The sequence below is a fragment of the Ornithodoros turicata genome, chromosome 1, assembly GCF_037126465.1.
Source record: "Ornithodoros turicata isolate Travis chromosome 1, ASM3712646v1, whole genome shotgun sequence".
Classification (NCBI taxonomy): Eukaryota; Metazoa; Arthropoda; class Arachnida; order Ixodida; family Argasidae; genus Ornithodoros; species Ornithodoros turicata.
This window is the reverse complement of record NC_088201.1, coordinates 4,904,148-4,928,410: the sequence shown is the minus strand read 5'-3', so window position 1 is coordinate 4,928,410 and position 24,263 is coordinate 4,904,148. Positions and strand designations below refer to the sequence as shown.

The 24,263-nt window shown below is 45.3% G+C and overlaps 2 protein-coding genes across 2 annotated transcripts; one reads left to right on the top strand and one right to left on the bottom strand.

Annotated features, from left to right (window-relative positions):
• Positions 1 to 2: 2 nt before the first annotated feature.
• LOC135379211 (uncharacterized) lies at positions 3 to 1,217 on the bottom strand. Its single transcript, XM_064612455.1, has 6 exons — positions 1,146 to 1,217; positions 950 to 1,066; positions 785 to 895; positions 495 to 623; positions 256 to 435; positions 3 to 149 (listed from the first exon to the last, which is right to left on the bottom strand). The coding sequence occupies exons 1-6, from the start codon at positions 1,215 to 1,217 to the stop codon at positions 3 to 5; spliced, it is 756 nt and encodes a 251-aa protein (XP_064468525.1).
• Positions 1,218 to 1,544: 327 nt separating this feature from the next.
• LOC135377359 (stAR-related lipid transfer protein 7, mitochondrial-like) lies at positions 1,545 to 16,675 on the top strand. The gene is made up of 6 exons (XM_064609717.1): positions 1,545 to 2,126; positions 4,418 to 4,611; positions 5,656 to 5,705; positions 6,394 to 6,504; positions 9,507 to 9,689; positions 15,660 to 16,675. The coding sequence occupies exons 1-6, from the start codon at positions 1,660 to 1,662 to the stop codon at positions 15,858 to 15,860; spliced, it is 1,206 nt and encodes a 401-aa protein (XP_064465787.1). The 5' UTR covers positions 1,545 to 1,659; the 3' UTR covers positions 15,861 to 16,675.
• The last annotated feature ends 7,588 nt before the right edge of the window (positions 16,676 to 24,263 follow it).

Sequence of the window (24,263 nt, the reverse complement as noted above, 5' to 3'; positions counted from 1 at the left end):
AATTATGCAACATGTTGAGCTGTTACCTGGTCCATAGCATCAACAAAGTTGCCCATGAGGACCTGCCGTTGTGTATCGGGGACACAAATAGCATTACACATCTTTGTAAGACATGTGCACACGAGCTGCAGAGCAAATGTCTTCAACACCTTGAACAAAAATGATGTGATATTGTTGTTAAGCTAGCTTCATTAGTTAATAAAGCAATAATATTAAAACCTTAAATCTCAGCAGTGAAAATATTCGCGGCCTTACCTTAATAGATGGACTAGATGGGTGCTTCGCCGCCTGCCTGTAGGTCTGGCCTAGAAACTGCACGTAGAACTTGCTCATTCCAGCTGCACTGTGAAATTTCAGGTAGCAGGATTTTTCGGTAGTCACTTCGAGACGAGCTTGAAGATGTCGAATAAGGGGCGGGACACACTGTAATGTTTCCTGGGTCGAGATGAAAAGTGTTGACGATCGGACAGGCTGTGAATAAATAGTCTCCTTACTACAAGAGGCTGCACATCGTCATCGACATCTGACTTGTTCATTCCCTCCAGTTCTTGAAGACTGAGGAGTACTGAATGATGTAGCTTTTTAGTATAATCTTCTTCAAATTCCTCAAGAAGTGCAAGCAGCTGTAAAAAAAAACAAAAAAAACAAATAAAAATGCAGTGGTAAATATAACTCAAGCTAAATGCATAACTCTCGCACTCATCTGCAGACACTCGGACGCAGTGATATTCATGATTCCGCTATGCCTTCATCTGGGTTATGCGAATCACAAGTATGAACTCACCTGAATTGAGTTGGACAGTACAGCGTGCATTACAGACACTGTGCACGATTGTCGTAGTTCAGCGGCAGCAACTTTCAATTTATGCTTTAATGGTTCGACAAGCTGCTGTAACTGCAAACGCGATGTTATTGTAACTTCACCAAATGGCCTCATAGAGGAACTCACGACTTCGTCTTCATATTTGTCAGCGGCGTCGAGGACCCTTAACACGGAGTCCACGACGTTCGAAGCATTTCCTGGGCATTTGGTTGGCACTCCGTCGTTATCTGATGCGTCCAGAACCTAGTTTAGGATAAGTAGGCACGATTAGCAAGTATGCGTCGTACAAACGGAGACTTCAACATTGGTGGTATTAACTTACGGCCCCAGCGATCACAGACACCAGTGAAAGAAACGGTCGGTTTCTGGACAACACATAGATTCCTTTCTCCATTTCGAAATTCACGAATGTAATGCCTCCTAGAACCAGTAAAAATACATTCGAATGCAAAACTTGCGAACAACGCGCCAGACTTCTAAGCCGGCTATTCCAAGTTGAGTTAACTTATGTCCGAGTTCTATTATGGTAGCGCCCCCTATGGTACCGCATTGTGCGTTCGCAAGTGCCCCCTGACGATTTGATTACGTTTTGCGTGCTTTTCTTTCTCTATACTTTGTCAGAAATCTTCTATGTGCCATATATATTACACACTTCGGTTTAAAACGGATTAGACAATTCAGAGCCTGAACCTGAACTTGAAAAAACTTGGTTCGAGGGTGCGCAATGCCCTATGTTGTGGAGTGGACGGAGGAGCATGGTTCCGAACATGCGATAAGTTCACCAAATTCTCACTTTCCTAATAATTCTCACGGTGGATACTAAGCTGTTTGATCAAATGATGTTTCTAAATCAAGTCGTCTCAATACTACGTAGACCTCTAAAGCCGTGCAATCATGCGCGACCAGACTTGATCACTGTGAAATCTTTTGCCGCAAACTTCGTGTCCAGGGAACTGTTCCGGGGACATAAGCTTTGCGCAAACGACTTTGCAAGAAGTAGTCATCGTTGCATCGTGCCAAAAGAACTCTGGCAGACTCTAGTCTTTGAGTTGAACGAGAGACTCGCACTTCTCGGCGAGATTTTAGCGAAGCAATGCAACTTTTACGTCGCACATCGCTTGCGCAGAGCGAATCAGATTTGGAACCTCTACAGCCGGCTGTATGCGGAAAAGACCTTAATAAGATTGGTATCAAAATTTGTGGAAAGACTGAGGAATAAGCCTCAGAGATCGCTGGGGCTTCTTTTGAGTGCAGCCGTTTACAAATGGGAGCAGGAGAGAATATCAGACAACGAGATGAGGAGGTGAGAGTTAGTCGAGCTTATCTCACTCTGCCTCTTGCACATTTACTCAAAGAATAGAGATAGAATAGAGATAGACTGCAGATTTTGCGGCCGTCTTGGTTATAAGAATCAACAAGGTATCCAGAGCTCCTTTGCAAATGTCATGCAGAATATGACTGATCACAGTATGGTACAGGCTTATAGTGTAGAGTTGCCTAGTAATATACCGGTTAACAAAAGGCAAAGGTAGCCAAAGACTTTGTAAGCATGAAGCATGTGCAGTGTGCAAGGACACATGACTCAACATTATGCTGCATGTAGTACGTGGACTGCAGAGTCTGGTGATTCAGCGGAAGAATGCAGAACTTAAAATTTATTCGCGAAAAGTGCTGTTTGCAAAATGCAAATCATTACACACAGTGTTGTGTTTCTGCAGAGTCATTATGTAACACAGTTTAAGCATGTATGTGAGCATGAAATATGTTATTTCTTAATTCTGTTCTGAGATTGCAAAGGGTCTGATACGTAAATGTCATACACATGTGCAGTATGTATTTTCCAATGTTAACATTGAAAGGTATTACTGAAAGAAATAATTTTAAAAAATCTAATGTATCACATATACGAAGTGCCATTTTTTGTATTTGTGAAACATGTACCTTTTTTGTAGTTGCGGAAGCAATAATTTTGATAATGTACGTTTAGAGGGCAGCCGCATTTATAGCGGGATATTGGAGAGCTTAAGAACTAGAAAAAAAAATTTGGTAATGTGCACAGTCTGCTCTGATTGCCTTACATTGAGGTGATCCAAAAAATAATGTATTATAGCCCCACACATGCACATAAGTCGGAGGGTGGAATATGATGCTGCGGTTCAATCTCTGTTGGACAATGCATCGAGTCAATCATAATCTCTCGCTGTTCAGAAGCACATTAAACATATTCCACAACTACTTGCCTGTGTGGATGAATATGTCCTACTTAGAAGTGGTGACCCTTAAAGCAAATTCTGAACTGCAATTACGGCCATTGTATGGCATTAGCAGCATTTCTCATTTTATTTTGGCTTCCTAAAAATCGTCTGTAACAAGTGGTAGCAGCGACAGGGAAAGGAATTGAGCTAAGACATGTTCTGCCGCTGCCTAGCTTTTTTGCCGCCGGCCATATTTCATGGTAACAGCAAAGATGTCCTGGAGACCTTTCTAGAAACTGTGCTCAAATTTGTGTCCACGAGGACGTTTTTGCATGTGGTATGACATTCTGTCGACACAATCGGCCTTGAAGGGGTTGTCACGCTTTCATATGTGGGCCATTACATTGTGCATGCAAGAGTGTGTAAAACAAATTATTTTTCTACAAGTTGTAGTTGGACCCCCTAAAAAAAACCTTGATGTTGAGCTCTGATCTCACCCGTTCGTATTGGTGCTTGTAACCATGTGACCTTTCTTTGGAGTGAAGTGTCAGCCCGAAACTATGCCGAATAAACGTATAACGTGCGGTTATTTTCATTCATGTGAACCTGCGTTCCAACTTTTGCAATGAAGGGGCTAGATGTACATGTAGAAAATCATTGGCGCTGCAAATATGAAACCTGCCCTGACTGTGACATCACGGCCGGTACCTCCGCCAGTGAGGCAGGAAAGGTCATACGGTTACAAGGACCAATAGGAATGGCTGACTTCAACAGAAGGTTTTTTTTTTTTTTTCAAGGGTTCCCATCTTGTCAACTACAACACTTAGAAAAATAATTATTTTTTCCTCAATATACAATCTACACTCGTTAATATGACAGCCTCGCTTTGTGACTGTCCCTCGTTATTTTGACAACTCGTTAATCCGACTATGACCAAACTTCTGAGTTCGGATCGGGTAGAATCCCCCGTTATTATGACCACTGACTGTTGACCTCACCGACTATAAACTGAGTTTTGAGGACGAACGGGGGAGAACAGTGGCGTTCTGTCCCTATTACGACCACCTATTACGACCACCTATTATGACCACAGAAAGCAGTACTTAAAAGGACAGCCACAGCCTTAGAACCACTAAATCCTTTGCTTCTGTCGGGGGCGAGGGAGAGAGGAATGACGTTTTCCGGGGTGTTTCTCGTTAGTATGACAATTCGTTTTATGACCAAAATCGGCAGGAACGGACCTGGTCGTATTAACGAGTTTAGACTGTACTCGGGCATGAAGTACGATGCACGCACGATGTCATGAACCCTACATATCAAATAGTCGCCACACCTTTAGCTTTGGTGATTTTTCTACGACTGTCGCAAATGTCTCGCATAAACAACAATTGAATTGCAGGTGTATCGATGAATTTGAGATCCTGTCCCAGAAGTGCGGCAACAACAACAACGGCAACTGCAGCGAACCGACGTTGCATCCGGAGGCCTTCAAAGCCCACCTGGCCCAAGAGGGATGGGAGCCGGTCGTGGAAAACAGCAAAATGTTCCTGTGGAGACGCTGGATGCCGGAAACATCGGGTTATGAGTACAAAGGTTCTGCTACCATTGAAAAGTTCTTTTTGTAAGATGGAATGCTGCTGGTAATCTTAGATATCCCCGAATCCTTACGGGAAGGAAAAATTGTAGTAGCATTAATGGTGTGCAGCAGTAAAGCCCCGCACTATCCGCAGATGTCAGCGGAATAGAGTACGGTCAACCGTCGATTTATGAAACTTCGGCCCGCAGGTATTCTCGCTTTGCGAATGGTTAATCTCGGAACAAAAACCTTCCTTTATATTTCTTCCTCGATTTATGAACAGTGAACGCATCATTCAGGGATGAATCAAGAAGACCCCCATGCTTTTCTGACCTCGAATTATGAACAGTGTACCATAGTCGTTCAGGTCACTAACGTCATCCTGTGTCCCACTATCAAAGCGTCGAGATATGAGAGTTGTTCATCGTTCTGCTGCACAAGCATGCTAGCAGTTGGGCAACACGTGAGTGAAACGACGTCTATAGTGCGGTAGAGTTCTTCGAAGTAAGAATGACGCGACGAGCGTTAGATGAATCATATCTCTTAGGAGCAAGATTCCCGCAAAAGTCAAGGAGGTACGATTTACAAACTATTTAAAAAAAATAACGCACCTAACTAACCACCCTCAAATAAGTATGTGGTGTGCAGGTGGAATCAGGTTTAAAGGTCACTCCCTAATCATAAGGTAGTTGCGAGGGGTAACATCTCGGCACATTGCGCCCATATTTGGCATGTCCCGCGGAGGACGCTGTGTCAAGCATCTTGTCCCATGGCACCAAGTTGCTGGCATTCTCGGTCGGGTTCGAGTCCGCAATCGTGGAATTGGTAAGTGTACGTGTTACTTAGTGGTCTAACTGGCCGCGGCTGGTGGCGTGTCCACATCCCAAGGTTGAGGTCGGGAACCTACGCCGCAAACATTTTGGTGGCTTAGGACACGTTGCACTAGGACTCAATATGTTGGGGTGGCTCGTGAGCACCTAAATTTTGGGAATATAAACCAGCGAATATTATATTGCTCTTGCATTTTTTTTAATCGTTTTTTTTTTTTACCACTCTTCTAGTCTTTGGGACTTTCTACGACATCCCGGCACGAGCCTTCTTCAGCGTTCAGGTAATCGTCGCTTTTCACTTCCTTGGACATTCTAATCTCACAGCTACATGCAAATCGAATGAATTCCTAATTAGTTGGTTGGTAATGTTCTTTTAACGCACCTCCGAAACATTATACACTATTAACTGCTTTCGTAGCGAAATTGTCACACTTTTGTCACACATTGTCACACTAGCTTGCTTGTTGTCGTCATCCTCTTCTCTCTCTTATCCTCGTCAATCTCATCGCTCATACCTGTAGATAGATTTTAACTACCACACACTCTCTCTCACATCATCTTTCCCATAATCATCTCCGACACGCTCACCATGGTTTTGGCGCTCTATGGCCTTTGTTGCCTTTGTGCCATTAAACACATCAATCAATCAATCAATCAATCGTAGCGAAATTGAACATATATGTGGGCAATAAGGGGATTGGACGGGAAAGTTTCATTTCAGCATTAGATGATTGTGAGACATTGCATTTCCTGTTTCTTACCATCTTGTAGCGAGTGAATAAATAACAATACAGTCCAGAGCATCAATGCAATTGCAGCAAGTGGGTATGTGTGTGGGTACGTGGGTACTGAAAAGTGGGTATGTCGACTTACCCCTTATTGAGCTCAATTGGTCAATGCAAGTACCACACTGCTACGTCAGACGACTTAGTAACGGTAATATTTACCAATCATTTTTAACTGATGCAGACTGATACGGAGTACCGCAAACGCTGGGACAGCCTCGTCATCAAGCTCGACATCATTGACAGGGAAGCCAAAGGTGGATGCGAGATTGTGCATTGGGTCATGCACTACCCCGTAAGTGGTCACAATGCTTTGTTTAGAATGTGTCCCTATGTGTACCCGAGTCCATGATTGAAAATCCTTTAATGCGTAGTTCCTTCGTGGGATTGAATGGTCCGGTTTATGTGCTCTGAAAGTGAACGTAGAAAAGTTTTCATCTATCCAGACCTATTTATCTAAACTAATATTTCCTTTGCCGGTTTAGACTTTTTTAAATGTCATTTATTTTGTGCACATTTGCTAAAGGTGATTTCTCTGCAACAAAAAGTCCTGAAATAGCAGGTAAGAGATGGGAGGGGGGCATGTTCTCGTCTTTTGAAAAGGTCTCAGTTGAACATGTTGTATGTATCTATGTTGAATGTATTGTGCTTTCAGTATGTATCGCTGGTGCGGCATGCAACAGTGAAAGATGATTTCAAACTTTCTCTTCAAGTGGTGAAAATTTTCGTGAGGCATTATTGGGAGGAACACGATCGACTATAGACAATGCATGGACATATAGACCATTCTCCATTATTTGTCCCATTCTCTCATCTCCAAAGAGAGTCTCATCTTCAAAGAGAACCCAGAGTTCTTTGCCAACAACTCTGGTGACAGAGTCACCAAGCTATACTTTCCCTTTTGCGCTTTGTGTTTACTGCGCAGCTCATCTTCTGAAGGCGCGACGTGTGCCTGTTCATCCGACGAACGCAAATTGTGTGCACAGAGCACAGTTGCAACAACAACAACAACAAAATGATTGAAACCAAAACTTGATCCACCGCGTGACACTTCACACCTGTTCAGCTACACACGTGACGTCTGCAGGGGTTTGACGTCTGATCAAATGGATTGCACACTTTTCTGCGGGGCACACATTAAATATTCGCCGTCTCGCACTCGTGGATTGCAATGAAGTCATTCAGGTTACAGGAACGGAAACCTTTTATTTTTGAGACCCAATTTCGTCGTCTTGATCTTTTATGGGCTTCCCCGACTTGGCCAGCCGTTTAGACTTGAGTTTCATGGTGCTCCCATCTAATGCCTCTGTGGGGTGTTAGAGGTACGGCGAAACGTCCCTAGTACAGACACCCACGGACCAGGGTTCTTGTCCGCTGAAGGAAGGTGTTCGTACGTGAGGGGTACAGAAAAAAAAAGCATTGGAGCTTGTCGGGGAAATCCCACTATCCACAGTAGGGGAGTGTCTGTGTAGGAGTGGTGTTTTTAATGGGAGGTTCCGCTGTACTGCCGTAACTAACTACCCCGAGTCGTACCCTACGTACTGGGAATACATGCACAACGTACATAGTGTCTGACTTTTTTGGGTTAAACCCGATTACGCCCGGTTATTCCCTCTTGAATCAGTTTGGGATCAGTTCGGGTTAAGCCCGATTTCTCCCCTAATTCCAATCGCATATCAAATGCTCTGCTTACTAGCAATTTATTGGAGATGGGACGAATCCAAAATTTTTTCGAATCCGAATCCGAATCCAAGGAAGGTTCTACGAATCCACGAATCTTTCGAATCCCGAATCTTTCGAATCCTTTCTTTAAAAAGAAAGAGAGAAAAAAACACTTCTAGTGAAAAATGTTTTGAAGCAGAATATGACACCTTTGTTTAATGAATAACATATCAAAGAAAGCTTCAGTTTCAGGGGACAATATTCCCATATAATTTGTCTTAAGCGTAAGCTATTTAACCTGTTGTTCGTCGACTACAAGAAATGCATAAATTCTGGAGTCTGAATTATTTCCATAAAACTAAGCAAAAATCAAAAGCAAAACCATATTACTTTTAAAACGCGTAATGTAACAGTTCCTGCCTGAACTCTTTCAGTTCAGAGCAATGTAAACAAACAAACAAGAAAACACCCATCGGTGAATGAGGCTTTCGACGGACTCCAGCGGCGCCAATTTGAAAAACGAAACGAACAGACGTGGTGGGTGGATTCGAAAGATTTGATTCGCCGTTTTGGGCACTGGGATTCGGATTCGCGAATCTCGAATCACTGCCTAGGATTCGTGGATTCGCGGATTCGGTTGGTACATCCCTACAATTTACTATATGAATGTGTGGTGTAGATATTATTTGAGTGCTACTATTAGTTTTCGCTGTCCCCTGAGTTACGTTGTAAAGAGTTTGACTGTATATGCAAATATATTGTATTAGTATTATATTACGCATATGCATGCAGATTTTTGTATGAAGTAGCACTCACGTTGCTGCCACCTTCTCTTGTGCCGTTTTCGGGCTTACATGTGCAGCTACGGAACTATACTGATATATATATTGGGTTTGGAAGAGAAATACTTCGTGTTGAAATTTGAATATAGAATTTGATATTACCGTAATTTCACGCGTATTAGCCGCGGCTTATGCGCAATTTTTCTTTCTCACGGGCGCACTGCGGCTTATCTGATGACTATTTTTCTATTGTATTTTCCCCATGCGCCGGTTTTAACGATAGGTCCGACAGTGTCTCTGGAACAGCACTGCCCTGCCGATGCACGAAGAGTGCGTAACAGGGACGGGTCCACATTCGAGTAGATTGATCTTCATGGTGCATTCCCCCAAGCAGCTTTAATGAAAGTGATGATAGTGATTCACATCTTCTGGAAGATCACTGACCCATCAATCCATGAAAAACGCAAAACAAGCACAATCCGATCTTGGTAGAACTCTATAGAGCTGACCTCCTTTCGTTGTACACTATGCCGACCCCGGAGTATGGACCACAGGGTTTATGGCCTTCTCTATGGTCTCCTTTGTCCCACAAATCAGTCGTCTTGTATTGCCTGCCGCTTATCTGCGAGTGCGGCTTATCTGCCAAAAAATTTTGAAAGCGTCCCGCGGCTTATCTGCGGTGCAGCTTATACGCGTGAAATTACGGTAAATTTGGAACTTGAATCAAATGCACAAATATCTGCTTCGTATTCGAAAATTATAAATGTTTACGCAGCCCTACTTTTCGCTATAACCCGCTGATGTACCCTTTCTTACCGTCAAGTTGTATGCCTAATAGATGTCCTTGCCACAGTTCCCAATGTACAAGCGCGACTACGTGTACATCCGTCGGGCTCTCGTGGACAGAGAACGCAACGTCATGGTGCTGATGTCACGGTCGACAAACCACCCGGCATGCCCACCCGTGGACAAGTGTGTTCGTATCACAAAGTACACGTCACACATGGTTATTCGCCCACATCATGGCATTGAAGAGGTGAGTTGCCCCGGTAAAGCCGATACTCTGAGGTGTGTAACAGACACCGCTAAAGTGTAGAAACTGGGAACATGAATAGTTCCCCCTCGAACAAGTTTTCAAGAATTCGGGTAAAACCCGATATCTACCACAAATCCTAGCGGTCCTTCAACTTGTCGTTGGAAAAACCGTTGGAAAAGTAAATCATAATATATCGGCAAAGAGAGCTATTTGTGACAACCTATTTGTCCTCCTTTTATAAACCCCCTCCTGCAGGAGTGAAAGAGGCTCCAGAAACTAGTACAGTAGAACCCCTTTGTAGTAAACTCTCTGGGACCATGATGAAATTTTACTAGATCAGGAGTTTTATTATATCAGGTGTGCCATTGAATGTATGGGATTCTATCGGGACCGCAGTTCTCGTTTATTATAAGCAGAGTTTTACTACAAGAGGAGTTACTATAAAGAGGTTCTACTGTATTCAACAGTAGCATTCAACAGAGCTCCACAAACTAGTATTCAAACAGTATTCAAACTTTGAATACTGCGGTCATTCACGGAGAACACGCCAGTACTTCTGTTTTGACGATATTTTACGCCATCTCTTAGCGGTGTGCGAATGAACTTTCTCTATTGTCTTGCGCAGAAGTGATTCCCCCTTAAGAGGGGATACGACCTCCGGCGGCCCCATGTATTCTCTATGGGCGAAACAATGCGATCTTTTGCAGCTAATACTGAACCGATTTGGACCAAAATGGCCTTGTTCGATAGATTTTAGAATTTCAAAAAATTCGCATTGGAGACATTTGCAATTTTTTTTGCAGAAGTTTTTAAAAACCTTACGAAAGCTGCAAAAAACTTATAAGTTCGGTCTCTCGCTTTTGGAAGTTCGTAGCTCGTTTACTGTAGCACATATGTGAAATGTAATCAGTAGCATTTACGCGGAATTCTTTCTTGAATATTTACGTGTCCATGTCATGTCTGTCCATGCCTCCAGTTGTTCACAATATTGAAAAAACTTAAGGTATGTACGGCTCCGTGAACTGCCCCGTCTTGCCATCGTACAGTAGCGCCACATTGCTGGTCAGAAGAGAACTTCACATCGTTCCGCGGAATGCAGTCACTGTTCTGGCACCCTATCCCAGAAGGGGTTTCTCCGGCAGTGGAAGCGCGAAATTGAGGTCGTGAAACCTGTCTGAAGAGATCCACGTTGAGTAGGTCGTCGCAAAATAATGGGAAGGCCTTGAGTGAGAATAGGGAGAATGGGCGGCAAGACCAGGAAAGCTTTGCTACACAGCCACACAATATTCGTCTCGCATCGCATGCACGTGAAAAGAACGGTAGGGTTAGGGGAGGTGAGGCACAGTGAGACCGAGTGGTGTTATCATTCGCTCTCCCGATGTGTTGAAATTGGAAGACAGTTTTTTTTTTTCCTTTTTTTAATGAGGTAATATCAAACAGCCAAAGACTGGATTATGGAAAGGCCGAAAAATAAGGAATTCCAAGAGGATGTCTGCGAAATAAATAATTTATGCATAAAACGTTGAAAAAGACTCCACGTAGAAATTCACTTTTTAACTGAACTTTTTCAAAAGAAGCTCTTTCTCTATCCACAGCTGTAAGATCAACCCCAGTACACGAGGGATGCTGCCAAAAAGTGGCGTGCGCTGGACAAGGTCATACAAAGTTATTTTAAATGCATAAAAAGCATTTAGCACATTAATTCCCAATACCTGTCCTGAGAACAGCGTTGTGGATCTACCTGATGTAGCAGATGTAACTTTTCGAATATATATTTTTCCTTTCTTGGTGGCCTCTGGCTTTCGATAGTTCAGTCTTCCGAGTTCTCGGGCTCGGGGTCCAATGATGGGTGTAACAGGGGTGTCACATATTACACCCAAAAGAGGGGTGCTTATTGGGTATATTGACTCAAAAAATGGCAAGTTCTAAAAAAAAAAAAGGCTTGCTCCCAAAATTCACGGAACACTATTTGCTCTGCATTTGCAAGTCTGAGCGTCTTAGCTGCCTAGACTCTTGGGGACATGTTTACGAAAAGAAAGTGTCTGGTGGGTGATTGCCAGTGAATGACTTGTACTACCCACTCAATGAATTTTAGAGGAGATGATGTCGCTCTATATATTTGGCAACCCGAACGTGATTGTCGTCGTGTACAATAAACACTTGCAATAACACAGTCATCTCTACTTTTACTTTTTGTTTTCTGCCTAAGTGATCGAAAGTACGTTATCTAAAGGGAAGTTTGATGAAACGATTTATTCCCTGTATTAATTCTCAACAATTCTATCCTACTTACTTTGTAGAGCTCATTTTTTATCGCAGTTGGAATAACAATTTCCGTATCTTGGCTTCCTTACTTTTCGACCTTACGGTAATTCGGTTTTCTGGCTTTCCGGCCTGCTGATAGTTCGGTTTTCTGAATTTTCAGCCTTCTGATCGTTCGATGTTTTAATTTTTTGGCCTTTTAAGTTTCGACCTTCTGATATCTTGTCTAGGTTTCGATTTCGAAGGATACATATATGATGTAAGGACCAAATTTAGGTTCACCTGCACATAGGCGCAAAGTAAATAAACTAAAACTGGGTGTCCGCCCATTTCATCGAAAATCGTTTGGTCGAATGCCGTTTGATCGACGCCGTTTGTTGGAAAGGCGTTTGTTTTGAAAGGAGTTCAAAGCTCCGTGGAGTGCGTCGTACGCACCTGTTTTTCCGTAAGTTTTGATTCGAGCATACGGTGCAGGCAATCAGTGTCCTCTGCATTTTTATTTATTTGTTTGCTTTGTTCAGCCGAAGAGGGGAGGCCACTGGTTATTTTAAGACCTTTGTCATTTACGTATAACACAGCTGAACAGAAAAGTGGGTACAATCCGACGAATTACACATATTGAAGAATATGCCCTGACGTTGGGAGCAGCCGACAGTCTGTGCTTCTTCTGGGCACCCTTCTCATTGCTGGCGGCAAATTTAAAGGGAAAGTTCTGAAATGGGATATCCATATGTGTGCGAAAGCCGCTCGTCTGTGGAAACTATAAGAAGTAAATTTCGCCATGGTACAACAAAACATATTAAATTAACAGTATATAAAGCACTAGTTCCGAGTGGCTCGGGACTAACATCTCCATTTTTTTCTCGTACAAATCAATCAATCAAAACATTAGGAAGGGAGTTGCCTCAGGACAGAAGCCGCCGATATTTCGAACAGAGACTGTTCTTCTGTTCTTCTGAGACTGTTCTTCTTCAACAGTCTCTGTTCGAAATATCGGCGGCTTCTGTCCTGAGGCAACTCCCTTCCTACATCTCTAACGGTTCGCTGGATTTCTACCCATCAACAATCAAAACATTAGTTCCCCTTATTTAGAGTATGCATCTGCAGTCTTGGATCTCTGCACATCCACGCTGTCCGAGAAATAAAAAAGATAATAAAGAAGACAAAATGCAGAGGTCTGCTGCACGGCTTATCTTGTCTAGGTTTCGGAGGACTTATTCGGTTAATGTTTGTAGCGACAAATAAATTTAGATTCACTTGCACACAGACGCAAGGTAAATACACTAAATCAGAATAGTCAGTTAAATACAAAATGCGTCCGCAAAATGTTCTAGTGTGAGAACTCGGCGCCAAAGAAAAATCAGCAGGTGAATATAAATAAGCGAGGGCCAACGAAATATAACATTTGGACTCCGCGCTGCCTCCAGAAAGTCAGACAAGCTAAGAGCAGCATAACATCAAGAAGTCACCAGATGCAGTCCACAAAGGGACAAAAGGGAAGAATTGGCTTTCGTCGGGACTTCCTTCTTTCTTTGTAGCTGAGTTGACCTTGGCAACTCAAACATGACGTGAGATCCCTGCATCTCAATAGTCAAGGAGGTCACACGTGTTTTTGGGACTACACAATTCTGCGGAGGAGTGAGTTATTTGTACTAAGGGTAACGGTTACAGCTTCCTCCAGGCTGAGACCCGTATGTTCGTGTGGCGCCATCTACGAGCGAAAAAATCGTGAATCGGAGATGCCGCCTCACTCGTATCCCCTCTTAAAAGGTTCTTGAAAGACCCTCAAACTTTTGTTCTAAAATTGAGTGAGAACCACAATAATGCTGTCCTGCCACTTCATTCGACACTTAAAGACACTTTCATTCGACATGCACCGTAATGAAATAAAAAGGCGCTGTCCGTCCATATCCGGTTTGAGCTCTTTACACATTCCCTATGGAATACCAGCAAGCCCAAAGAACTACACTTCCGAACAAAATGCACTTTTATATCCAGTGTGATGCTTCAGTGCCCATAACGTCACTTTAAAGGTACCGCAAAGCAGTACAGGTGCAATCTCGGAAGATTTGTCTATTCCCTGAGCGCTCGGTACTCTTTCATCCGGGTTGGACTAATTGTTTTTTTTAGAAAATTGAAATTGAAAATTACGGGCAACAGTACTTCAGAAATACGCATTGCTCGTCATCAGTCGTGGAACATGGACCACTGTTGTTTGACAAATCGGGGATTCCTCTTTGCTACCAGAAGTTGCCCCCGAGCTGCCTCAGTTTTGGTAGAAAATTTAAAAGATGACATGTTCTTTGTCATGTTTCTGACTTGTTCCGCTTCGTTTACAAGCAACAAGCTGTTAAAGTACTCCGTCAACATCAACTGCCTACTGCTTTACGTTGCCTTTAAAGGGACGGGAGACCGATACCGCTATGTGCGGCATCGGCCGACAATCTACAGTGGAATCTCACTAAACGGAAATCTCTTAAACAGAAATATCTTAAACGGAATTACTGCATTGACAGAACAACAGCCGCAAGGTTGTTTGGATTCCCATTTATGCAGCGCAAAAATTTTCCCGTTAAACCGAATGAAATTTTCTTACAGCACCGGTTAAACGGAACAGAAAACGGAACTGACTTAACATTTCTCAAAGCATCATCGCTACCTCGCAGCTTGAGCTCTCCGCTTCCGGTACGGCCATGATTAGGATTAGTACGTTAACAGTAGTAAATGCCATTTCCAACGGCATCGCAGAAGCGTGTGCATTATAATCTTGATCTTCAAGGCAAGATCGAAGTTATCAACAATTTTGAGAGTGGTTGTTACAGAAACACGGCGCTTGCGATGAAGTGAGGAACGCCAAAAAGTATACTAGCAAGAACCCTTAGCGGAAAGGACGAGCTGCGTGATGCCTTTAGTGCTTCATGATTTGGACCGCAAAGAAAAAGGTCTTGGACTCGGTGAGTACGAAGAGCTTGAAAAAAATGCTCGCTACTGTGGACAAAGCGTGAACAAAGTCAGAATATTCCAGTGAATGGGCCAATTGTTCCTGTGAAGGTGGAACATCTCAGTGAGGACTGGAACAAAGCTGAAGATTGTGTGTGTATTCCTTGCCTTTGATGCAGTAATGTGCATAAAGACTGCTTACAGCTTCAGCACAGCAGCACTGCATACATAGACCCTGAAGTTTTAGGGTTAAACCCGATTTCCCCCCGAATTTGCACCCCGAATCGAGGTTCACCGGTTTAGGGTTAAACCCGATTTCTACCCGCAAAACTGCACCTAAGCTAGGCACCTCACGGCAATGACATACTAATTTTTCACAAAATACACGGTTGATCTCAACGTCTGATGCTCTGGATAGGCTGTACAACGAACGTTTGTTCGACAATAGAGCCCGATTTATCCCCAAATTCAGTCTGATGGTAATTTTTCCGCACGAATTTGGAAAAAAATAAAACCCGAAAACTTCAGGGTCTATGCATACAGCATTGAGGATTGGGCACGCGCAGGTGCAGTGCGAGTGCATGACAAAAAGAATGCGAGAGTGTTGCACTCCCTGCACTAGTTCAGGAGGTGCAGGTAAAAAGAACGCAGCTATAGAGTAAAGAAATTTTAAAGATGAGCACTGCTTTCGTGGCCGCACCCCCTAAGCGCAGGAGTGAGGGGCCGCCCATGGAGGTCATCACATAATGGCTTCTATGTTTACTGCAGGATGGATTTGATTTCCTGCTGTCCTACTACGACGATCCAGAGTCTTCCTTTCCTGGGCCCATCTACAGTTGGATGGCTGCCTCGGGCGTTCCAGACTTCCTCGAGAAGCTTCACGGCGCTGCTCGTGACCTGCACCATAAAAGCAAGGCCCCCGCGCCTGTGCCGACGGGAACCCACGTGCAGTGCGCGGCCTATGCCTGAAGTGGCGTTGCTCGGAGGACACATAGTGGAATTGATTATAGCGACAGCCAAATGAGTTTACGCGTTCCTAATCTCCTCTATAACGGAGTTCTAGGGAGTAAAAGACATTTTATCTTGCCCGAGTGACGGAAAGGAGGCATTGCGATTTCTCTGATCGTAGTCCACTAGGCATTGCAGTCATGTGTATCTAGTATGTGGGCCCTAGTTCACTCCGATGCCACGAGAGGGCAGAAGGGTATTGGTGGTGTGTAGATAGTGCGAAAGAGTGGCGAAAGCGACATTTCACAGCTCAACTCAGCTACATGACAGATTTTGAAATACTACCGCATTTATGTGTGCAGTTTGAAGAGTGATGCCCGCTATCGGTGTAGGCAACAGATATGTTCGGCGTATTTTCTCAGTTATAAAACATACACTTTCTTTCTTGCCACTGGCGCCGAAATCAGAACTGTGCTTCATAATCTCCAAATTTGGAATGTCACGTGCACATAAATGCGGTACCAGTTGTGTGTGATCTGTTCATTTTTTTAGGTAAAAATACGTGCTGTGGCGTTCAGACATGTTGAAACCTGTAGTTGTTCCTTTGATGGCATTTAGTTGGGTCAAAAACATCTTGAATGCAGAATAATGGAGTTCTGTTATCTCTCAAAGCGATATAACCTGTTATCATTGTCACTCATATGATGCATGAGATGACTTGTGACTTAGAAATGTGTACCTTGCCTTTTTTCAAGATCTGATTAGCTGATAAGAAAGGTTGCCTTTCATTTAACCTCTTGTACTCACAAGCATAATAATATTCAAGATGTGCTGTACCCAAATTAGCGTGAATTAGAGCCTGGGTGTAACAAAGTTAGTACTGTTTGCTCTGCAACAAACAACTTGCAAAGCACTGTTGTGCAACGATATAATTTAGGCCTACAGGAATTGTCTTTGCAGTAGGGCTGTGCGAATAGGGATTTTTAGGTTCGAATCATATATGAATTGAATAGTAAAATCTTCGAATAGTAGCGAATCGAATAATGCCGAATACCACGCACAAGTGTGTGGTTATTGCTGAATAGTAAGCAAAAGTCTGCATTGGAACCAGGTGCTCAGACTGACTGCAAACTTTGTCCTAGCTATTTAGGCTACCTATAGGCTAGCTTTGCTACACCAGGAAACTCAAACTTGCCATCACTTGTAAGGGCAAAAGTTTGCACATCCCCTCTAAAGGTTACCCTCAGTTTGTGTTTCACATATTTCATTGATGAATACATTTGTGCTAGAATTGTCCTGAAAATTGTAGTTCTGGATGGAATCTAGTGCCCAGACATAACGTAGTCGACCATGTGATGACCTTTTTCTATGGTGTCATAGCTGGTCCAGCTAAAGCTCAACATTACTAAACTAACTTAAACTTCCCTGCCAAGATTTCCTAAAATATTTCTCAGAAGTGGCAATTTTCAGTGATCCCTCAAAACGCACTTTTAAACCATGCCTGCAACCCGGCAGCACTGGCAGAAGTGTAAACTACACTCTTAGAAATGAACTTCACCGCATAGCACGCTCCTAGCCAACCATCATATCGAATGATATCGTTATTTGCCCTGATTTGTTGAAAACGGGAGGCGTACGTCTTTTTTGTGACACTTATGCTGTTCATAATTGTCACAAAAAAGGCGTACGCCTCCCTTTTCAACAAATCAGGGCAAGTAACGATATCATTCGTTATGATGATTGGCTAGGAGCGTGCTATGCGGTGAAGTTCATTTCTAAGAGTCTAGGCTTCGCCTGACGCTCGGAGACATGAGGCGAAGCCAACGTGTTAGATAAAATAAATTCCGCACGCGCAAAAGTGTAAAGTAAGCTTCACCTAACACTCAGAGGCATGAGGTGAAGCCACCGTGCAGGATATATGTGAGTCGCAGAAATGTAAAGTAGGCTTCGCCCAACGCTCAGAGGCGTGAGGTGAAGCCACCGTGCAGGATATATGTGAGTCGCAGAAATGTAAAGTAGGCTTCGCCCAACGCTCAGAGGCGTGAGTTGGAGCCAGCTTGCGGTACTTCGAATATATTTGAGTACATATTCGGTAAAATGTTGTTCGGTTCGAATTCGCACAGCCCTACTATGCAGTGATATAGTATGTTATGCAACAACTCTGTTATTATTATATCTTGCAATACAATCGCAGTATTAGGGCATACTGTGTGTCCTCGCATATAAGCCGCACCAGAGGTCAGGTCTCGAAAAAAGGAAAGCGTGTACTAGCATCGCCAACCTTTCGGTTTGTTTTTGCGAGCCAAGGCAAACTCATTTGACACGTGGTCTGCCACGTTGCTGCCAAGGTCCCCGTAGCTGAGAGGTGCTGCAGATACGATTCCAAGGAATTAGGTCACGGACCCCAACCAAGGCAGAAAGTACGTTGACATTACGAAATACGATCTGCAGCAGGCGTGAGGCGTCCTCATTGCCAGCGACCCCCCCGGCCACGAAAAGAAACAAACAAAAACAAAGGCAAAAAAAGAAAGTCCGAAAAGTCAGCAGCACCCCCCTCCCCCTCTTCTTTCTCTCTCTCTCTCTCTCAACATAATTTTTCAAAGATGAAAATCCTGCACAAATCCACGCTCACATCTCCCACTTGTGATTTAAAGCAGTGCCTTCGGTCAACACCACCGAGATTAGACAAAGCCTCCGCGTGGCCTCACGTGCCTATCGGTAGGAGTAGAGTCACTAAATAAGCTTCGCTTCAGAGTATGGACACTGAGGTCCAAGGGAGACCAGGAGCGCCATCTTGTTTCCGCACCACACCGGTACCGTCCCCAGTTGAGGATCAAACACGGCTAACATAATGCTCGCTGTTGCATAGAGAAGCGTGTATGATTGTTGCGTGATAATCCACGTATTGTCCACTAGAGCGTCCCGACGATGTCGAGGTGAGCTCAAGGCCGTCAACTGCTGCTTGTAAACGAAAGGAACATTTCATTCGCGCACGATAGATGGCATCGTGCGCTAACGTGCGCGTGGCGCGGAAACAAGATGGCGCAAGCTCGCTCTTGGAACTCAGTGTCGATACTCTGAAGCGTAGCTTATTTAGTGACTCTAGGTAGGAGTTCATCCAGCGGCTCCTGTGCGAAGCGATCTGTTCGAACCACGTCCAGATAGTGTTGGTCCCGTGGCAAGGGTAGGGTGCGTGAATACATACTAGATCTCTCTTCCCAGAGGGATTCAGAAAATCCCAGTGCTCTTTGCGCACGCATTGCATCCTGGGCGCTTGCTGAGCGGGGGCACGAAGAAGAATCCTTCACATTTCGCTGTCACTGTGGAACGGTATGGGAGGAGTCGGGAACAGTTTGGAGGTCACCCGTTTCTTTCGGATTGGTAAACTCCCACAGTTCAAAGCGGCGCTAAGCACTCTGGGATTTTCTGAACTCGTCTATTGTGCACCCTTAGGCAAGGGCAGGTCACTGAGAGGTGCACGGGCATCTAGCGATAGCAGACTATGGTAGTGTTCGTTTATTGGACTGGAGTATCAAGAGAGCTGACTCTCGTGGCGTCATCCCCGTGGCAGTCTCCCGTTCTAAGATTGAACACCAGAGGTCGCTCGAGAGTCGACTCCCAGCGACTCTCCTCTCGGTGCGGGTCGCCAGAGTTGATGACGTACGATGACTCTCATACGTCATGACTGTGAGTCGCGGGTCGCACGAGTTGAATGAACGAACACAACCATGCGATATGTAAGTGGCGTTGAATGTAACTTCAGGCCCACAAAATGGTGCGACCTCGGAGTTTAAATTTGTGATGTGGGTTTCATGCGAGTAAATACGGTGTATGCACTCGCACATATTTCACCGCAGGTGTAAGAGAGAGAATCAGTTTTTCCTGTCGGCCATACCCGTGAAATCGTAATAAACGATAGTGTTGGGAGAATTGTGTTTTGTTGTCAATCTTGGCGTTTGTCTCGAAGGAGAAAACAAAACCGTGTGTATCTTTTACTTTTTATTGATTTACTTACTACCACCAGGTGTCATATATAGTCAGAGGCAAGAAGCGCTCTTATAGGGCTTTCCAAAGGCTCCTAGCACCTACAGTGCTAAAGGCACACATTGGATTTCTACGATGCTATTTTATTTCGTTGTCACAGTGTTGGGGTTGTAAGGATGAGCTGAGGGTCTGCTGCGTAACATTGAAAGGCAATCCCCGTCTCTCTGTCTTTGCTCCATTTGCAAAGCAGCATATTGTCGACGCAAATTTTAGTTATTTCTTTTTATGTAAAAAAAAAAAATGTCCCTCAAGACGCAATGCGCGAAGTACAAATTTGTTAGGCATTTAGAGTAATTCCTGAAGAATCTGGCAAGCCTCTCAGCTGTTCCGCGGAGAAGTAGTGACATCATCACACACATCCTAGATGAGCCATGTCTTCCCATTTTGCCTAATCCTTTTTTTTTTTTTTTGTCGATTATCACCCCATCCTCTAGCACGTTCGCTAACCTCACCTATAGATACAGAAGGCCTGCTTAATGCCTTCTCTCCCTCATTCGCTATACAGTGACCCTCGTTAGTATGACCCCCGATAATCTGACATACGCGCTTTACGATCATACTCCTGGGGAACAGTGCAGTGAAACCTCTGCAAATCGCCCCCGTTAATATGACAATTCCACATTATGACCACATTTTTCGGAACGACCATGGTCATAATAACGAGGGTTCACTGTACGTGGACACACAAAGTCGGAATTTGTCTGCTACCGCGATTGGCCGTTCTGCGAATTCAAGAACTCGCAAATGATTGCTGTTAACTTCGCAGATTTGAACCTGTTGACTAAAAGTGCAACACGCTTTCCAGAAAATCAGTCTCGAGAAAAATATGGGACCATTTTGCGCTTTATTTCGTTTTCCCATTGCGTTAAGTACACGCACCAAAACATTTGCTCGAGCACACGGAGCACCACACTCCGGATCAGCAACTTAGCGGTGGGGGGACTCCATGCTCCACTCTGCGACACGTGACGGTCTTACCGCCAACCAAGCGTCCCGGCGAAGGAAGTTCGTCACCCCTGACGTCACGTTTCATGATCCGTGCCATCCGTACACCACGCTCCGAATGGATTCGGAGCGCGAGACTTTGGCCGCGTTGAGTAGCGGTTCTACCCAATGCGCTATGTGTACTCTGGGCACAGAGTATCGCATTCCTTTTTTCCACGCCGGAGCCGCCGTTCGGTGCTCGCGATTGGGTCGATCGTGTCACGTGGTTTCTCCTTCCAAGAACGCGCCGTCCATGTTTTCCTCGGTCGCGAGCTGGCTCGACGGCGCGCTGTGCTCCTGCGGCGAAGAGGGAAGTTGGCGTCCCGTTGCTAGGCGACGCAGCCACGCTGGACCCAAGATGGCGGTCTCGCTCGCCGGCGTGGCTCAGTGTCGCTACTCTGCTCTCTATATAGTGACTCTAGTGTACTCTGTCCCTCGTACTCCGCTGCCTCTATTAAACGGTCTTTCAGAGCCAAGGCGTATCATTAGTACGAGGGGACTTTCGCTACTCGCAGACAACAGTGGTTGCCCATGAAGCAGCGGTTTATCTAGAATCCCAAGCACGGAGGGGTGTTGGAAGAAATTGGGGCGGGGGGTATTATTATACTGTAGTTACGTAATTACAGCTTAACATATCATTACCGACGTGTGTCTAATCTGAAATCGCCAGGGGCACCCCCTGTAGGGGGTACACAGGTGAAAAAGTTAGGGGGGCGTCACTGGACATTTTCGGGGGGGGGGGGCGGGTTCTGGATAAATCGCTACAGTGAAGCTGACGGTGAATCGTTTCCATGGTTACGACCGCTGAAAGCACGTTCGTGATTGGCTGGATCTTATAGGGTTTATTCACTGACGTCACCCCGCCGCCATACTGTAGGTCCCTCGAAGTTATGTTCCCGCCTTCGTTCGCTGCCATATGCTTTTTGGATGACTATATCAACGTCGAAAACGTGGAAATTACTTGGATGTGCTACAAATAACGCAGCACAAGAACTTTGAAACACCAAATGTACCACGAGTGCGATATATGGGTGACGGCTTGGATGGGACCTACAATATGGCGGCCGACGGCAGCGCATCTGCCTGCTCACGCCGAGACTGGGAGGTGACACGGGTTCGATTCCTGTCACCGGCTGTGCTGTCTGAGGTTTTCCCTGGGCCGAAGACTTTCCAGACGAATGTCGGCACAGTTCCCTCTGAAGTCGGCCCAGGACGCACACTAACCCCCTGTCCCCCACTTCTTCCTGCTGTCCACGTCTGTATGCCGCTCATAGTCACAGTTGCGTCGCGGCGCTAACACTGAATAAAAAAAACATCTGCCTGCTATAGCGACAGTGGCGTCTCCTACGGATGACGTCATGTGAATACACCCTAGTTACGTCACGTCGACGGGTAAGCAGGCTTTCTCTATCTAGGTGGCGTGCTTCATGACAAAGTTCAGCGATCAGGGATGAGCTGTACTTTTTAATGCGAAGCATTCTTTAGCTACTAACACCGAAAAGCGCGCCGCGTGAAAAACAGAGCGACAGAACAGTGCGTACTAGTATATACACCGCTTCACAACCGCACCCGATTATCTGCGGCGAAAGGAGCTGTACCCGTACCCGCGATCCGCATTAGAGCACTGCACGGGCCGACTTTTCCGGGCCCGACCCGGCCCGGGCGCATCGAAAAATGGCCCGGCCCGACCCGGGCCCGGACCTTCATATTTTTATGCGGCCCGGCCCGGCCCGGTGACCCAGTGACTAGAGCCCGGCCCGGCCCGGCGTCTAAGCAAATAGAGCCCGGCCCGGCCCGGCCCGGCCCGGTGACCCGGCGAGTAGATCCCGGCCTAGTATTTCCAGCCGCGACGTACGCGTTTCTGGCGATTATCAAACAAATTTATAAGTAAATTTATAAGGAGAGAAGACAAACATACAAGTGATGGCGGTTTAACACCGTAACCGCACGAGACCAAATTAAATCCAGAACGCACGGGGCGTTATCGTTACACTGTCAAGATTTTGCGGAGATAGAGCATGCTGTCGACAAACTGCTTCTCCCAGTCCCTATCCCTCTCACCAAGCTTTGCCAAAGTGATTGTGAAATATGTGAGGAGTGAGGAGCAATGTAAAGTGGCTTGGAGAATGTTCTAGAGGGTCGAATCATATGCATAATGCAGTACCCTTTGCTTGTCTTTGCAAAATATGCACAGGAATGACGCAAGCGCATGATGATATGAACTAATGCGTCTCCAATGTGTGGAATTAGCTGCGTGGCCCGGCCGGGCCTGACTCTCGGGAACATATTTGTCGGCCCGGGCCCGGCCCGGCCCGCGGTGGTGGCGTATTTTAACGGCCCGGGCCCGGCCCGGCCCGCGGTGCTGGCGTATTTTGTCGGCCCGGGCTCGGCCCGGCCCGGAGCACACAGCCAATAACAAGCCCAGGCCGGCCCGCGGGCCGGGTCGGGGGCCCGGGCCCGTGCAGTGCTCTAATCCGCATACACGGAGCGGTGGTACGCACACGTTCACATTCGCACCCAGACCAATGCAAAACCGATTTCTAAGCAGGGGGCGGATCTAGGATTTTTCTGAGAGGGGGGGTCCAGCCTTGCAGGCACGGTACAAGCACGATAGATACGCAATCGAAGTGAATTAAACACTGTGTGGAGACAGAGATTGAGGAGGGGGTCGGGACATCCTGACCCTCTCTATAGATCCGCCTCTGTTTCTAAGTGACCCGCTGCAGTGGCGCTGACGTCAGTGACTGCGTCGTAAACCGTTTATGATAAACCGTTTATAAAACCCGATATTGAGGCACTCGTTGCGTCAAAGGAGATGGGGCCTCGCAAGCGGCCCACCACTCACAGAAGACTGCAGACTTGTGCGTAACGCGTTACTAGTAATTGCGTTACTTGTAATCAATTACTTTTTTGAGTAATTTTTCGAGTAATCAGTTACTTTACTGTGAAAGTAATTTTTCGAGTAATCAATTACTTTTGGAGTAATCGATTACTCAGTAATTGATTACTTTTCGGGCAGAGATTAACTTATCTTTCAGATGTTCTGCCCCAAGTGAAGGCCCTCGTGCCGTCGGCCTTTGTTGTCGCAAGCGCAGGTCACTGTAATAACGTTCTGGAATTTCAGGTCTCTCCCTAATCTTTTCCTACACCAGTGTGGTGGTACCTGAAGCTTTGGAGGTTTAGTGAGTCATGGGAAGTTCCAGGCAATGTTCTTCCACAATCGGGTCAACGTCTTCCCGGGCGATAAATACAGTAGACGTAGAGATCTACCTGTCCTACGCGCTTTTGTTTTTCGCGTTATTTTAGCTGTTCCGCTGTTGAACTCTTTTTTTCTTCTTTTTTTCTGAGGCACACAAAGACTGGTATAATTTGTGTGAACGCAGAGTAACGACCGGA